The sequence below is a fragment of the Catharus ustulatus genome, chromosome 6 (assembly GCF_009819885.2).
Source record: "Catharus ustulatus isolate bCatUst1 chromosome 6, bCatUst1.pri.v2, whole genome shotgun sequence".
Lineage (NCBI taxonomy): Eukaryota > Metazoa > Chordata > Aves > Passeriformes > Turdidae > Catharus > Catharus ustulatus.
In genome coordinates, this window is record NC_046226.1 from 60,529,438 (window position 1) to 60,545,963 (window position 16,526).

Below are 16,526 nucleotides of genomic sequence, written 5' to 3' on the forward strand. Positions count from 1 at the left end.
GTGAAGAGAGATCACCCAGAAGGAGCAGAAGTCTCTACCAGGAGTAGTCTCATGCACAGGTTCCTCCCAGATGCTAATGAAATTTAGATTTAAAATAAGGGGTCACTATTTCCTTCTACTACATTCAGAGATATTTTAGGTAGCATATGGATGTTCTAGAAATGCACTATAGCCCCCATCAGAAGAAAGGTGCTAGTCAATTCTTTAAAAAAACAAACAAAACTGAGTTCTTACCAATTTTCTTAAAAAATTTTTTCTTTGTTAGGTTTTCTTTCTAAAACCTAACAAGACAAAAAATACCTTCACTAAATTATTTTTTCCACCCATGTAAACAGCACTTGGCACTGGTTTGAATATTGGCTTTCCTGGGTGGGTAAGGAGGAAGACATCACAAATTACAGCTTTTAACTGTGGAAAACACAAATGTTGTTGTCCTGTAAAATGAGCTACATTTCATACAGTGAAAAATTAATTAACCCCCTTGAAACTTAGAACCTGTTAGCCAGTTTTCTATTCATAAGGAAAACATAGTTATGGAAACAAAGCTATGACTTTATCAGGAAAAATAAGCAGAGAGAAGAAAAGCAGGGGAAAAAGGGGTCTGGGGACTTCTCTCATCAGATGTTCCTGATCCATCTCGAGTCACAAGGTCACCACCATCAACCAAGGTCTTGTAGGAAGCATCCAGTGTGGCATCCCAGGTGCATCAGAAAAAGCTGACAGCAGGTGTTAATGACAAACAGGTGTGCCATGGATGTGAGGAAAGACAAAGCACTGAATGTTTCACACTTTCTCAAATTAATTTTTATCTAATTAATTCATCATCATCAGACCTGGGCCAGCTTAGCAGCAGCAGAAGAGGAAATTAATATCTTAGGGATCTACACAATGAAAAAAAGGTGCAAACCCAACATCTTTGTCAGTTTACTGGTATTCCAAGAAAAAAAGAAAAAAAGAGGGAAAACAAAAAGGCAAGAAAACTTGTAAAAAAAAGCTTCCACACCCAGAACAAACACTGTGATGTTTCATGGGATCTGGAGAAGCAAAGGGGAAACAGAATGAGCCCCACACAGTGTGCCCAGAGACTGCTGAGGGTACCAGAAGTTGTTTCCAAGTTCCCTGGTGGCTGTGTGGGTGTGACCACAGTGAACATTCCTCACCATTCCTTTTCCTCCCCTCTTCTTTCGCCGCCTTCTGCGGTGCCATCACTTTCTGCAGGGAGCTCCTGCTGGAGCTGGGCTTCCCCGAGCCATCGCTGAGGATGGAGCCGCTGCGACTCGGGGACCGGCTGCAAGGAACCACAGCAACAAGGCAGGAGTGAGATTCCCCTCCCAGACCTCCTCCCAGACCTCCTCCCAAGGTGATTCCATTCACACTGTTTGCATCACTGAGTTTTCCAAGCCTGGTTGGGCACCAGCAGGAGATGGGATAAAAGCAGCACACAGCAACTGAAGGTGGCTTGGGGTGCAGCTGCCCCTCCTGCACGAGCCCCACAGTGATAAAAAGTGCCACCACCGAGGACAAAAAGCCCCATTGTCAAGTCAGTGCCATTAACCCAGACAAAACAAAGCAGCCCTTTGCTTTAGGATGTGTGGCTAAACCGATCCCTTTATTATTTAGCCTGCATTTGCAGTCAGCTATTGTCAGCCACAGTGCAAAATACACTGGCTCGTTTTGCATAAATGCACACACAACGTGATGAGAGAATTCCTTTCTCCTTTTGGTTTAACCAGCACCCCTAAGGAAATGCTTGTTTTAATCAGCCATTGCATATCCTTGTCCTGAAACTGGTCCCTGCCCATGGTGAGGAGGGAGGGCAGAACCACTGGGAATTCGCTCCCAGCAAAGAGCAGGGACAGAAATGAGCAGCCAGCTCCCACCACAGCTTCTCTGCTTTTTGGGGTGGACATGTTTCTCAAATCCTAATGCAGGCCACAGTAGAAAACAGTGCATTTGGTGCTAGTCCACATCCAGGCACAGTCACTTTTTTTTTCATGTGTGAAACTTGCCACAAAGGGAATGAAAACTCTGCACAGGACCTGTGTAGTGTACAAACCTGTCTGCAATCTGCCACTGAGTTGTCATGGGCAGTGACAGGGTGATGTAAGAGGTTACATTAGAGGAAAAAGATGGGCCTAGTCACAGAGACTTCCATTTACAGAGAAAAAGAACCAAATCAAATTCTACTGCTGTCACAAGGGTTCTATAACCAGAAAATGGTACTAAAAAAAACAACTGTCAAAACCATCCTGTAAATCATTGCCAATATTGTATCATCAGCTTGAAACATTCATTTGCCTCCAGGTCTGGCCACCCTGCCTGGTGCAAGTCGAAAGCATTTACTGTGGTCAGAACAGCAAGGGAGAGAATGAGAAAAGCAATTCTTGGGGATTCCCTTTTGAAGATGGCCTAGGTGGAAATATGTAAAATTTGAGACAGGCTCTTTCCAGCTACAGGGCTCTGGGAGAACTCAGCATGCAACCCAGCCCAGTCCAGCCTGTGGATTTCCTTGGGAAATTCTACTGAAAATAAGAATTTTTGAGAAGCAGGATTCCTCCCTACAAACCTGTCTGTCACTGCTGAATGAATAATCCCAGCCCAGTCAAAAAAATCCATCCAGGGACAGACCAACACCTGAAGAAAATCTGCTCAACTTGGGAACACAGAAGAGAAGTGAGCATGGATAGCTTGCACAGCTATTTCTGTGGTGACACTAATCCAAATATTCATCCTTTTTAAGTGGGCCTCATATTATTAACTGAGAAATTTCTTTCAGAGGTGATGGCAGAGAAGAAACTCTAATCAGTGGCCAGCCACTTCATGGCTGTCTGGTTTGAATTGACCTTTCCAGGCTGTAAAGTAGCCTGAATGAAAGAGCAAACACATAAAGGTCAAGAAATATTTCTTCATCTTCAGCAGCCATTGAATTCCATTTCCAGACACAGCTCCTGGGATTGAAAAATACTGAAATTCTACATGTTCTCACTTACTCAAGCAATCACCCTGAAGCAGGGAAAACTAACTCTTAGTTATTTGCTTAAAAGGCCACCAAGGTTCAGCACATTTTATAATGAGAATTTTCCTGGATCAAGTTTGTTTATCAGCATTTGTTTAAAATGGTGCAGATTAAGTGGGGGATTTCTGCACTCACTCAAAGGACTGAGTGAAGTGCTTAATCACTTTGGTTAGAGGATTAATTAACAGGGCTGGTTTACATTTTTAATGTGTATTTACACACGGCTTTGGAGAGGCTTTAAAACATTTTAAACAACAATTCCTGCAAAGACTTGTCCAGCCCAGCACCAGCAACCACTGGGGTGTCACAGCCATCTTCCATTTGTCATTTCTTCTAAGGATGGAAGACTTTGAAAGGCACAGGTGCTGTTTGGTTCACATGGACTGTAGGACCTATCCCTCACATTTCAATGATTTGTAGCATGGACAACACCTCCCTGGCATTAAATGGCAGAATCCATTTAATTTGAACAGTTTACATCCAATTGCAGCTGGCTCCTCTCCGCTGGTGCACCCTGCAGGCAGCTCTGTCCACATTCCAGGTGATTTACTACCCAGCCAAAGGAGTATGGCAAACCAGGCACCAGCTCAGGAGCCTTCTGCCTGTTTTTCTGCAGGGAAAACCTCCTCTGATGACCACTGGGGATGTCCACACCCCCAGAAGAGCAGCAGTGTGAATCCCTCAGCCCCACACCGTGCTGCCTGACACCTTCCCCTTCAGCAGCAACACTGTGCTGAGTATCCCAAGCTTTCCCTTTATTCCAAGGGGGGAAATGTTGGACAAGATGAGGTGACTCAGCTAGGAAAGCTTGTTTTTTTTCTGGAATTTCTATGTTATCAAATCCCTTCAAGAGGCCAGGCCTGTGTAATGCCTGGGAGCTGCACAATAGTAATAGAGTTACCTCTATTCAGGCTGTTCACCTAACAGGTTTATTTTCTTCTCTTCCCTTCAGTATCCATCCTCAGTTCCACCTCATTTAAAACCAAGGAGAGCGGGTGAAGGAAAAACTGGCCTCAAAGCATGCAAAACAGCTGGGATAAAGGGACAATCTGCTCTCCTCACCTGCAAGGACTGAGACAAGAAATTTTCAGCTATCCTGTGGATGGTTGAGGCAGACATGAGGTAAAACTTCCTAACACGAAAGGCAGGAGAGAACAGATTGCTGGAGGAGGTTGTGATCATCCCACCAGTGGAAGATTTTAAAATAAGGTAGATAAAGTTGAGTTAAGGGGGTGTTGGACCCTGCAGCACAGAAGAGGAGCCATATAGCTTCCTGGGGATCCTGAATCCATGATCCTACAAACCTGGGACACTTTACCCTAGACACTGACATTATCTAGTCTATTCTCACACTTCAAAAGTTTTGTCCTGCTGTAGATGCTTTGGATCTAGAGGTCTTCCATAGTTTAGTGGGTGTTTAGGGTTTCCCCTTCTGCTAGTGAAGGCATTGGGTCCAGTTCTGGAGTGACAGCAATTTACAGTGGCTGAGGACTTGTCATTTGGTTCCTTGAGGAATTACCAGTGTTCATGCTGCAGGTCTCACATGTAATTTGGGCTCATCTCTTGTGCAACACCAACATGGACATAAAAGCCACTTCACCCCCTCAGTGAGACTTCACTCGGTTGTTTCTCATATTTTGAGAGAAATCCAGCACAGACCAGCATTGTGCCAGGGATACATCATGGAGAGGAGCCATCTGCCACACACAGAGCCCAGGTGCCAAACTTCACAGCAACCAGCAGCACATATCCTATGAAACCCCTCTGGAAAGGCACCAGATCCAGCCCATACCTTTTCCTGGTTTCATTGGATTTGGCAGTTTTGATGGTGCTGCCATCCTGGGTGGTTTCTCTCTCCTGGGAGGCAGGAGCATCCCTGACTGGAAGTGGAAGGATGACAGTCTCCTGAGTCACAGGTAAAACCTCATCCTCTGCTCCCTGCTGACCCAAGTGTTGCTTGGCATAGTCAAAGCCTTGTACTGGCTGCAAAAAAAAAACAGGAGAAAGAACAGAAATTTCCAGCATTTCCACCTAAATTCTCAAATTCAATGTAAAATTTTTCACTGCTCCTTAACTTTTTTAATTGTTTAAGTGACTGGTAAAAATCCACAGATTACCGTGTGAATGCCCAAGAGGAAACCAATTCTCTGATGAGACCTCCATTCCACACATTTTACACATGATTAGTTAGTATAAAATTGATCTTGGCTAACCTTTCTTACCCTGCTGTAACACCCCCAGAATTTACTTTGACAGACAGTGACAGAATGAGGATGTGGAAGAAAAAATTAGGAGTAAATAAATAAATAAATAAATAGTTAAAAAACCACACAGAAAACGTTCTCTGACAAAACATTTGTGTTTCCAAAGAGGGTGGGAGTAATTTATTCCCAGTCAAGCTAAAGTAAAAATGGCACACATCAGAAAGTTTCATGGGCAACATTTTCCAGAAAAGAATCTTTTTCAGATCAGTGAAATTATATTTCCCCTGGCTTGCCAGTTGCCTGCTGGGAAGGAAATTCCTGACTTCACTTGTTTCTCTTGGGAAGTGGCATTTCACCAGAGCCTTGCAGCAAGGCAGTTCTTGCCCAGCAGAACTAACACACACCTTCTGGGCAAAGCAGCCAAGGAAAGGTGGATTCTCTCAGTGGAAAAATTAAACATTTAAACAAAACTTAACTTTCCAGACTGCATTTGCAATTGGAAGGAAAAGAGAGGAGGAAAAAAAAAAACCAAACCACAAGACAAAACTAACCCACATTATCTGTTGGAAAAAGAAATATGAAAAATAAATCACTCGGAGAAATTCCTGACCACCTCTGGAAAATGTGTTCTTGTTACATTAAATAAAACTAAATTACCAAAACCAGGAAGGTTGCTCTTCCTGAAGTAAAAAGGCTATTGACAAAATGCTAAGAAAGGACACAAAATACTTCAAAATTGAGAAAGTGGTGATTTTAAATCTCACTCATACTTTGGGAAATACTTTGGAATTAATTCATGACTGATTAGTCACTCCAAGTTTCTGTCATGTCATCATTGAATAGTTTAGTTCTAAAAGAAAATCAGCAGGAGAAAAAAAAATTGCTGTTGGCACAGAAAAAGGACGAGCTCTGAAAAACATTTTCTCTTGTTGTGCCCCTTACTAAATCTGGGCTGCAGCTCTAAATTCAGATACATTTCACAGGTGATCTCAGTCTGAGGAGAATGGGGCTGTTTTTCACTTTGGAAACATAAAAAATGCTTTTTCTTTACGTGGACCTGCATGGCATTCCCAAACTCCTGTTCAGACTAATGGTTCCTAATGTGTTTCCATACTTCAGCCTTCCTCTGATAAGAAGCTTCAGTGCATTAAGGAGCAGGCTAATGCTGATAAGGGAGAGCAGACAGCTCCAAAATCACCCCCATGGAACTTGCAATATGTCAGAGAAATGCCAATTCACCATCACCCCTCCCTGGCAAGCAGGGTACCACAAAACAGCCACCAAATGAGCTACAGAGGCAGCAAACAAGGATGGGAACAAATACTGCACAACATCCTACATAATAATCCTGGTAACTAAAATAATGTTTTTCAATTTCACTATAAATATATAGTGTCAGTTAATACACCCCTAGATATTCTGAGAAAAGGTAACAAGGGAGAAGAGGTGATTAAATCTGTTATTTTTCCCTCCATGCCTTTGAAAGAGTAAAATATGTTTCGATTTCATATCTTATTAAAAAATGAAAATAAAATTAAATTTAAAAAACAACAAACAAAAAACCCCTCTCCAAACAAAAAACAAACCAAACCAGAAACAGCAGGACATGAGAATTACTAAAGAATTCTGCAGTGTCCCAGCTCAGATCTGCCACAGGAAGAAAATGAAGGATTATTTTAATCAGAGTTCTACTTACCACCATGTCCAGCAACAAACTGCAATAAAAGGAGAGCTGAGAAAGTCATCCTCATCAGCAGACATATTGCATTAAATAAAATTTGCTCTTGGATCCCTGCTCTGTAAAAGCCCACAGGAGCAGATGGCTCTGCCACCCCTGGAGGGAACTGGCAAGGCTAAATCACGATCAGGCACTGCTGAAACACTGCAAATGCCCAGTAGATCCAAAATACTGACAGGGACTGAAGGGCTGAGATTCTAATATTGCTTTGGAAACAATACATGGAGAGAGAGAGAACACTGATTACACTGCCTGGTGAAGGGCAGACTGAGTACAGACAGTTGTTTGTGGGACTCTTTTCCCTTGTAATGATCATGGAAAAGACACTAAAGATGTTAAAAAAAATAAATAAAGGAAGGAAAAGAGAGAGAGAAAGAGGGAAAGAAAGAGGGAAAGAAAGAGGGAAAGAAAGAGGGAAAGAAAGAGGGAAAGAAAGAAAGAAAGAAAGAAAGAAAGAAAGAAAGAAAGAAAGAAAGAAAGAAAGAAAGAAAGAAAGAAAGAAAGAAAGAAAGGAAAGAAAGAAAGAAAGAAAGAAAGAAAGAAAGAAAAAGAAAGAAAGAAAGAAAGAAAGAAAGAAAGGAGACAAAGAAGCTTCTCGCCTGTATTTGTACACCCAGGTACACTTTCACTGACTTTTTCTCTGTGCCCTTTATCAAACTGATAAGGCTTGTTTTCCCATGGCCTGCAGCACTTGCTTCTGCTTGTGCGTCTTAGACTACAGATCTTAACTCTCTTTACCTGCAAACTTATTCTTTCATAGTCTAAAAAAAAAAATAAGCTGAGAGGACAAATGACTTTTAAAAAGCATGCTGTGAATTAGAAAGCAAGGGAGGCAAAAGTTAACACCAAAGCAAAAACAGTTGCTTAAAATAAAAACAGCATTAAAATAACATTAAAGTAAAATCCCATCAGAATTTCACCCATTTGAATTTATACTTCTTTCATTTTACAGCTAGAGAGAGGAAAAAAAAAAAAAAAAAAAGGTATTTTTCAATTTTCCTTTCCCCTGCAACTGCATCCAGATGTCCCTGACTGCTGAGGCAACTCAGAACAGCAACACAATTCCTAAGGGACATCCTACAAACTGCGCTGCGTGCGAGAGGTCATTCTGCAAACTCCATTTATTTACCCTTCAGCCTGCCACGACACAAAAGTCACACCTTAATTCCCAGGCTCAGGCAGCAGCCCTGCTGCTCTGCTCCATCCCCTCATCACCTCCTGCTGCTGCACACGGATATTCCAGGATATTTGGTGCTGGATGTGCCATTCCCCCGGCGCTGTGTCCGTGCCCGCAGGATGCAGGATGCGGGATGTGGCAGCTCCCTCCCGCAGGAATGCAGCAGCAGCCCCCTTGGAGCAGGGCTTCTGCAGCCCAAACAAAGGGAAAAAACACACCAGAGATGCCAGCAGGCAGGGATCCCCTCGGATCCTCCTCTCCTCCCTACCGCTGGATGTTCAAAAAGCATCGCAAATTCGCTCCGGTGGTTCTACGGCACATCTCGGATGCACAGAAGCAAAATGCTAAAACTGCTGCTTAAACTACAAATCACTCCAGTGTGACTCCTCTCCAGCAGAGTCAGCATTAATCAGCAGTCTCAGGCTCCTTCCCCAGCCATGAGATACAACAGACTCATTTTAAATGTGACATGTGCTCGTTTGTACTCCCAAACTGCATGAAATATGGCAATTACAGTTCAAGCAATTGCCACTGGCCCTAACGCTGGAATTTAAAATTAAACTCTTCTTTTCAAAATGACCTTCTTTCATTATCTTCTGCAAACATGTTTCTTAGCCTTATTTTAATTAAAGTTGCTGAAATCAGGAGTGACCAAACCAGTCCATCCCAGTCCCCTGCAGGATTTATCTTCCCCAGTCCTACACCAACCTAAACTCCAGACTCAACCTGGCAGAACCCTGCAGGATTTATCTTCTCCAGTCCTACACCAACCTAAACTCCAGACTCACCCTGGCAGAACCTTTCTGATGGAGCCACCACTGTGAAACTAAACGGAAAGCAATTCAGCTGTCATTTGGAAATGCGTCACTTTTCAGATAATGAATTCAATTAAATTTTATGGAGTCTCAAAATAAACCAGAAAGGGGAAATGCACTCTGGAAAGTACCTCCTGCACTCCAGCTGCAAGGAGAGCCAGCCTGCAGGAAAAGCTCCTCCAAGGACTCTGGTGTGGGTGCTGGCAGCTCAGCACCAATTGTTTTGCTCCAGCAATTGCAGATCCAGCTCCCATCTGATGCAAACGGGACCTGACTGAACAGGTTTTAACCTGAGTCTGTGTCTCACAGCCTGATTAAATCTGGAAGGTTAAAAATCCAATTTTGTCTTTCTTTTGGGAAGGAAAACAATGGATTAAAATACGAAAATACTCTCAAGTTTTTTCCTGTTTTTCTTTTAGCCTCAACCAGCAGTAGGTTAGTTTGTTGTTCTTTTTTTAATAGCAACTTTCTTCAGCTGGAAAGCATCCCATAATGATGGGCAGTTCAAAACAATGTATAAGTTTTGTCTTTTTTTTTTTTTCTTTAGCTGGGACTGAGATTATACATAAAAAGAATCAAATGGTGCATAGCATTTGCAACAGCCCCAAATAAAGCACAATTTGCATTTTCAATGGGGCATCTAATAGCACTGCAGTGATATTAATTCTTATCTGTGTTTGTGATATTGTGTGTTTCACTTTTGCAGGTCTATTCTTAACACTGGATGGATAATAGTGGATAAATAGACAAGCACATTGGAACCAGAATGGAAATGTCTTTTCTGCATCATTTTTGATACAAATGTCTGGTTTCCAACTGGCACCAGCTGCACCCATCTGCAACGAACCTAAGATAAGGAGAAAAGAGCTGTCAAATGCATCATGCCTTCCTTCAACTCTTCTTCCAAGCTACATTTTTCAGCAGAAGCAACAGAGCTGAAATCTCAATAATCCTGCTGTCTGTAGCATTAAGAAACCAAAGAAAAAATTCATCATCTCAATCTCATAAGAGTGGAGAAAAAAGCCAACTAAAAAGGGCAAAGGAACAGCCTGACTTACACACAGGCTCCATAGGCTAAAAACTCCTATTTTTGGGTGGACCTGATCAAGAGCCATTGAACAGCAGCATTGAGAGGGCAGATTTTTTCACTATGGAGATGAAACAGAATTCTGTGACAGGTTTCCGTCAGAGGATCCAACTGGAAGTGCATTTGTAACTTTAAGAAAAACACAATTGTTCAAACTCAGTCAGCAATACGCATTAATGAATTAGGAAGTCTAGAACACCTAAAATAAGAAAAGCAGTAGGAGAAAAAAATTCAAAGACTGGCTATTCTGGAGGAGAATAGAGGAGAGAGAGCCTTGGTTAGGGCCAGGTCTGAATTGCTGCCAAACTTCAGACATTCCCACCTTCAGCAGGCAGGAACAGCTCAGGATTCTGAGCTCCTGCAGATGTGCTGGTCCAGACTGCGGGCAACAACCCTTCCAATTTCAAACTTCAACTGCATCTATCCAAGACTCACAGCAGGCTTTTGGATGAAGAGCTGGGCCACTGACCTTGGCTCTCTGGGGCAGGTTCATCATGGTGTCTGGTTTGAAGTCGTTCTTGTTCTTCCTGCACAGCACCGCCGTGATGATGATGATGATGACGGTGACCACGGCGATGGGAGCCAGCACAGCTGCAATGATCCACAGGTTGTTTGGGGGGTTCTTCACCACAGCTGCAGAAAAAAGCACACCAGCATTAGTAAGCTTCACTGCTGCTCCCAGCCTGCAGTGGTCACCATGTAGAAGTTAGTATAAAAGCACTGGAAGTAATCCAGCTTTCTATACATAAAAACAACAGCTCTTGTATCACTTCACCAGGGGGAAAAAAGGGAAAAATCAACAGCACTGTTGAATTCACAAATCCCTGGGCTCTCTTCTCTTAGTTTTATGTCATATGCAAAAGCAGACATCAACTCCAAAGTCAGGATAGATGCCATCTATCACTCCAATGGCTCATTTACACCACAAACAAACAAAGGTGCATGTAGTGCATCCTTAACTATTTTTCGAACACAAACCCAGCCTAGAGCAAAGTAGCACAGCATGTGTGTTCAAAGGACACACATAGAGTCTGTACATGGTGTCAAAGATTGGCTGGCTTAGCAGGAGCCAACTGGCAGAGCTTTATAAAAAACAATGAAACTAGCTAAAATAATTATTATCAACATCAATAAGGCAATAAGAAGATGCTTCTCTTGTGCTCTAGAAAGAATTTATCATAGTTAAAGGTCAGAAAGAATTCATCATTTCTAAGGGAGTGGAAATAATGAGGTTGGAAAGAGCTACTTGCAGATATATTAATGATGGCACCAGGAAAAGGGTACATTTCAGAAATGCAGCGATGCAAAAACATTTGAGATTCCATTTCTTCAGAATAATCTCTCTTAGTGTGAACCTTCAACTTGTTCCCACATAAAAGACCCTCCTGTGGCACATTCCCAGTTCTCTCATTTAATTTCATTCCTTTCTGGAAAAACAACCAGAGAACCTCCTTATAATGCTGAACTTTGCTGTAGTGAAATATTTAGTGGAGTTCCCCATGATATCCCTGTTTATTTAGCTGTGGCACTGGTTGCTGGTGTGGGCAGGCAATTGTGAGAGCACCAGCACAGAGAAGCCGTTCCCATTTCCTGGGGGACCAGTGCTTTCAAATGTCATTGAGCTTATGAGCTGTCAGAGGCACTCAGCATCTCTCAGGATCAGCCCTCAGATGCAAACCAGCTTGTTCTGCAGCAGTCATTAGGAACTTTTGTGCTCCCTCTGAAAGCCTGGCTGGAGCCTGAGCCTGTTTTCTCTGTAGATTTGCAACTTCTTGCAAAGCTGGTGAAGTTTGTGGGGTGGGGTAGGAACAGCACCATTAAGGTCAGAGCTTGAGCACAAGGTTGCAAAAAGGCCAGGCTGGAGATGTCCAGGGTTCACTTTTCAACAGACTCAGAATTCTTAACTATTGACTTTGACATTTACTTCAGGGACGAAAGAGCTGTGGGGAAGGAAAGGGAATCTGAATTTTAACAAATAACAGAAACTAATTATAGACTGCTGCTGTGGAAGCAGCAAACAATGGTTGAACAATTATATTTATCCCTTCTAAGGGATGCAGAGGAAATTATGACCTTATAGGCTGATAGGATAGACATTTAGGAGTCCTAGTTTACATCTTTCAGTTACCAGTCTCCAGTATGACCTGAAGTCAACCCATGGTTCATCCAACTCAGTAAGACTTCAGTGGAATTTGAAACAAGCCTTTCTTTCTGCTGCAACTGAGTCTCTGGCTCATAACACAGGAACATCCATTTTTTGTGTTATTATTTGTCTGTCTCATCTAACCCAGCCGTGAGCTCCCGAGGGTACGTGTCTTTTCTTACAGTATTTTGGGACAGAACTCTTCATTCTTCTAGAACAGAAATTATAATGAGCAAAAAATGAAATCCACACAAAGCATTTTCTGTGGCAATACAAAGACAGACTACAAATAACCGTGTCCAAAAGGAAAGAAATTGGTTTTTTTCCATAATAAGGTATAGAGATGGAATTACTTCCTACTTTTCAAATACTCTACCTTCAGAATCTCAGGTACCTCAGGTCACAATTTCAATTTCTCTATATTCTATTTTACAGTGTTCTATGCATATGTGGTTGGTATGAAAATCTACAGATGAATAAGGCTGCCTTATCAGACCATGGAAATACAAAGTTAGATGATGAGCAGCAGATTCCATAATTGCCTAAAAACCTGCATAAATATAAATCACATCGCTGCACAAAGAGCTGGGAAACTGCTATATCTATATCTTCTTCAGCAAAAAATACATTAAAGAAATGTTCTCATGGAAAACAAAATTACTTGGAATTTAAATGCTGGAATTCATGGAATGGAGGTCCTTGGGTTCAGCTGAGTTAAGGTCAGTAGCAGACCATGATCAAGTCAAGGGTCAGGCACAGTACATGGTGCATTCTCTGGAAATTATATCATATTTCAGTCTCCTTAGCCAATCCTATGTTTATGGATGATATATAAATTACTTATTAGAGTGGTCTCTTCTTTTCCTGTCACCGTTTCACATAATTATTTCAGTAATTTCACTGCTCCTCCAGGCAGGTATAACTGCACCAGGTTCACCCATTTTATGTGCTGTTTCACCAGTAAGGAGATCCAGTGTAAAAGTCCACTGTATAATTTTGATTCCTCCTAAAGAAACACTTTGGCAAAGTGGAGAAATCCAGTTGGGAAAAGGCATGGATTTGTACACTGAGTAGTTAGGTGCATGAAAAAACTCTCCAAGCTTCACCACAGGTTTATGACTATGGACCAAGTATATAGGAATAGCTAAATTTAAAAATTGAAGGAAATCTGTGTCCACAATCACTCAGTAACTGATGAAATTTGAAAACACTTTAGTTTTCAAGAATGGATTATTTTTGGCCATGTTATTCTGAATGATACTATCATATCTTGAATCTGAAAACTGCCCATATGCACAAGTAGCTCTTTGCAACTTCACTTTTCTGATTTGTGTCAAAACAATATCTTTAACTACCATGTAGTTTTCTTGGTGAAAATAATTATCAAAAAAATTAATAACCCCTTTGAGATAGAAAGAATCTACAAAATTTTGATCAAGTCAAAAATAAGGGACATCTTAATAGCCACGACATTTTACGTTTTTTGGCCATGTTATATGAATAGCAACTTTCCCCCAGTCATCATTAGTCTGTGGTGCCAGAATTAATTCTGACTTTCCATAGTGTTGAGTTCATGGAATAAAACAATGACGAAGCATGGAATTTTCAAAAGGACTCTTACGATCAGCTTGGACTTGGATGACATAGCCCAGTGTCAAGGCCATCCTCTGGGAGTCAACTGTACTCAAAATTTTGGCAGCTGCAGTGCCCAGCAAAGGCTTCCCGTTGTATAAAGTGTAATATGTCAGCTCAGCTGGCTCCTTGGGTCCTGGAATACGTTGAATTTTTACCATCTTTAAGGGAAATAAAATAAAATAAAATAAATAAAGATAAATAAAGATAAATAAAGATAAATAAAGATAAATAAAGATAAATAAAGATAAATAAAGATAAATAAAGTGTGTTCATGTTACACCACTACAAAACTTTCCAAGAACTATTTTGGAGGCAGTTCCCACAGGGAACCCCTTCAAGACCTCCTACAAGCATAAGCTCCATGCAAATATTTTCATAGGATCAGAGCTTCTGCCCTTCAGAGCCCAGGCTATTAAACCAGTCAGACACAGAATTTACTAAAATTTTCCTTAAAAAAAAAATTTAAACGTAATCCTAAGGTAAAACCCTACACTAAAAGCATGCAGTAATGAGGAAAGGATCAAATTTCTGGACATTACAGTCCTCTGCAAAGTGGAAAATTTTATAATCTGTTCTAATACTGAAAACTCTACTAGCATATTGCAGATGAAAATCAGCCTCACATTTCACTTCTATACTCATTATTTTTTTGTCCCAGGTTGATAACAAAGGAATTATGCTTTTTCCATTTCATTCTGCAGAACACTGGCAGAATTTTTCCAATGTACCTGTATCTTTCCTGAGAGTGGAGAAAATGTCAAACATTTCTAATGATGAGGAGAAAAAGGAGTTTTTTTATTCTTCTCCATTACGTTATGGTCTGAATTTTTAACAAAATTTACTTTTGGCAAGTAAAATGTATTCCTTCTTTTAAATTCTTTCAGAGGAACAATACAAAGAACTGTTTTGTATATAGTTCAATACAAAGAACTGTATTGTAAACAAAGAACTGTGGGCAAATGGGAAAGGCAATAACTTGGGTTTATACCTTACAACAAACAATTATTGAAAAACATAATTTTTTTTAAATAACTAATTTTTGAAGATTGAAGAAGAACATTTTTAATAGCATCGTAGCATCAGTTGGCTTAATTGGTGAGAAAACAAAATATGATCAGTTCAAAATACTGAATGTAAAATGCTGTAAATAAGAGAAAGATGATTAATAAATTACTCAGGTCTGAAGTCTCCACTTCATAACATGATCTGGGGCCACATGATTGGATGACTAACCCTATATAAATAAAGGCTGCTTCTTAATTTTTTTTTAACAAAAAGGAAAAAAAAGGAAGCTAGGTTTGAGTTACCTAGGAAACTTTTATCATGAAGGAAAAAACTTGGAACTCTTCATTATGCTGAATACGCTAAAATATGTACTTTGTACCAATCCTCATGGCAACCAGAGAGAAAATATTTATGAACACTGATTAACTAATGATGATTTCTCAGGGATGACAGGCTGCAGAAAAAGGCGCGATCAGCAGCGCCGGCCATTCTGCCCTCCCTGCTTTGACACCCATGAGAAACACAGGGAATTTCAGCCCAGACATTGAGTTAGACACATCTTTCAGAGGAAATGAAGCAGGGCAAAGCGTTTCCTGGAGCACCTGCACGGTGTAGCTGCCCACGGTGGTGGCGCGGCGGAATCGCCTTCCCTGCTGGTGGGACATCATGAACAGTGGGGCCAGGCGCTGCTCCATCAGCCTGGCAAAGCTCTGGTTGTTCAGCCCCAGCAGGGCAATGTCCACCCCTTGGATGACTGTGGGAAAGGAGGAGAAACACGTATCAGCCCTTCATGCACAGACAAGTAGAGTGGAATGGTTTGGGACAGGGAGGTGCAGGCTAAAACAATAATTCCTGGACACTTATCCCCTCTCAGTAATGCCCTGTGGGGATATAACACGTCTGATTTCATCTCAGACAATATCAATGATGTTTCACAGAGTAAAAACCTCAAAATACCCTTTTTACGCTTTCAGTTTACCAAAGTGGTTCAGAGGAGCATCTACTCTTTTGATCTTCAATGTAAAAATCAGGTTCAAACCTATTTGAGAGCTGCTTATTGCCATATCCTCCTCTTAACCAGTTTCTATCCTGAGGATTTGAACTCTGAAGTTTGGATTTTGTACAGCCTCAAACAAAATATGCTGTTTGAGAGCACTGAAACATGAATAAACATTTCTGAAGCATAAATGAAGGCATCTGAAGTATAAAGGAATGCAAGATTTAAAAGACACTGGATTCTAAAGTTCCAAAAAAGTCATATGACATGCTGATTCAATTGATACATATGTATGTTTTTTTCAGTAGTATTTCAAAAAAGTCTCCTGGGACCACCAGGATCTTTTTGAAAACAGGTTTTCCATTGTAATATCTGTAATAATCCATCCCAGCAAGTGCACAGAGGTGAGAAATGGAGTATCAGGTTCACAGGGTCCATACTGGGAGGAGCTGCACCACTCCCTTCAGAGGATCATAATCTCTGCATAAAATTATGTTTTATTCCAAATTTATGAAAAGATGAAAGTGGTGCCGAGTCTATTTCATGTCCGAGCCCTTTGCTCTTGCTCTCCTGAGCATTAAACAATTCCAGGTGCAGACACACCAACTAGAAAGAATTTGGTATCACTCAAAGATGTCTGAGGGAAGGGTCTCTTTCTTGCCGAGTTATAATTTCTGAAGTCAAAAATGATTGTGCATGAGAATGTGGC

General features: G+C 41.2%; 1 protein-coding gene across 4 annotated transcripts in view; it reads right to left on the minus strand.

Annotated features, from left to right (window-relative positions):
• Positions 1-16,526, minus strand: part of KIAA1549L (KIAA1549 like) — a 126,066-nt gene that overhangs the window by 41,257 nt on the left and 68,283 nt on the right. For all 4 annotated transcript variants that reach the window (XM_033061476.2, XM_033061479.2, XM_033061477.1 and 1 more), the window contains exons 9-13: positions 15,423-15,574; positions 13,802-13,973; positions 10,507-10,670; positions 4,809-4,999; positions 1,161-1,288 (exon numbers count right to left, since the gene is read on the minus strand). In XM_033061476.2, the coding sequence (XP_032917367.1) occupies positions 1,161-1,288; positions 4,809-4,999; positions 10,507-10,670; positions 13,802-13,973; positions 15,423-15,574 (807 nt within the window). The remainder of the gene's footprint in view (positions 1-1,160; positions 1,289-4,808; positions 5,000-10,506; positions 10,671-13,801; positions 13,974-15,422; positions 15,575-16,526) is intronic.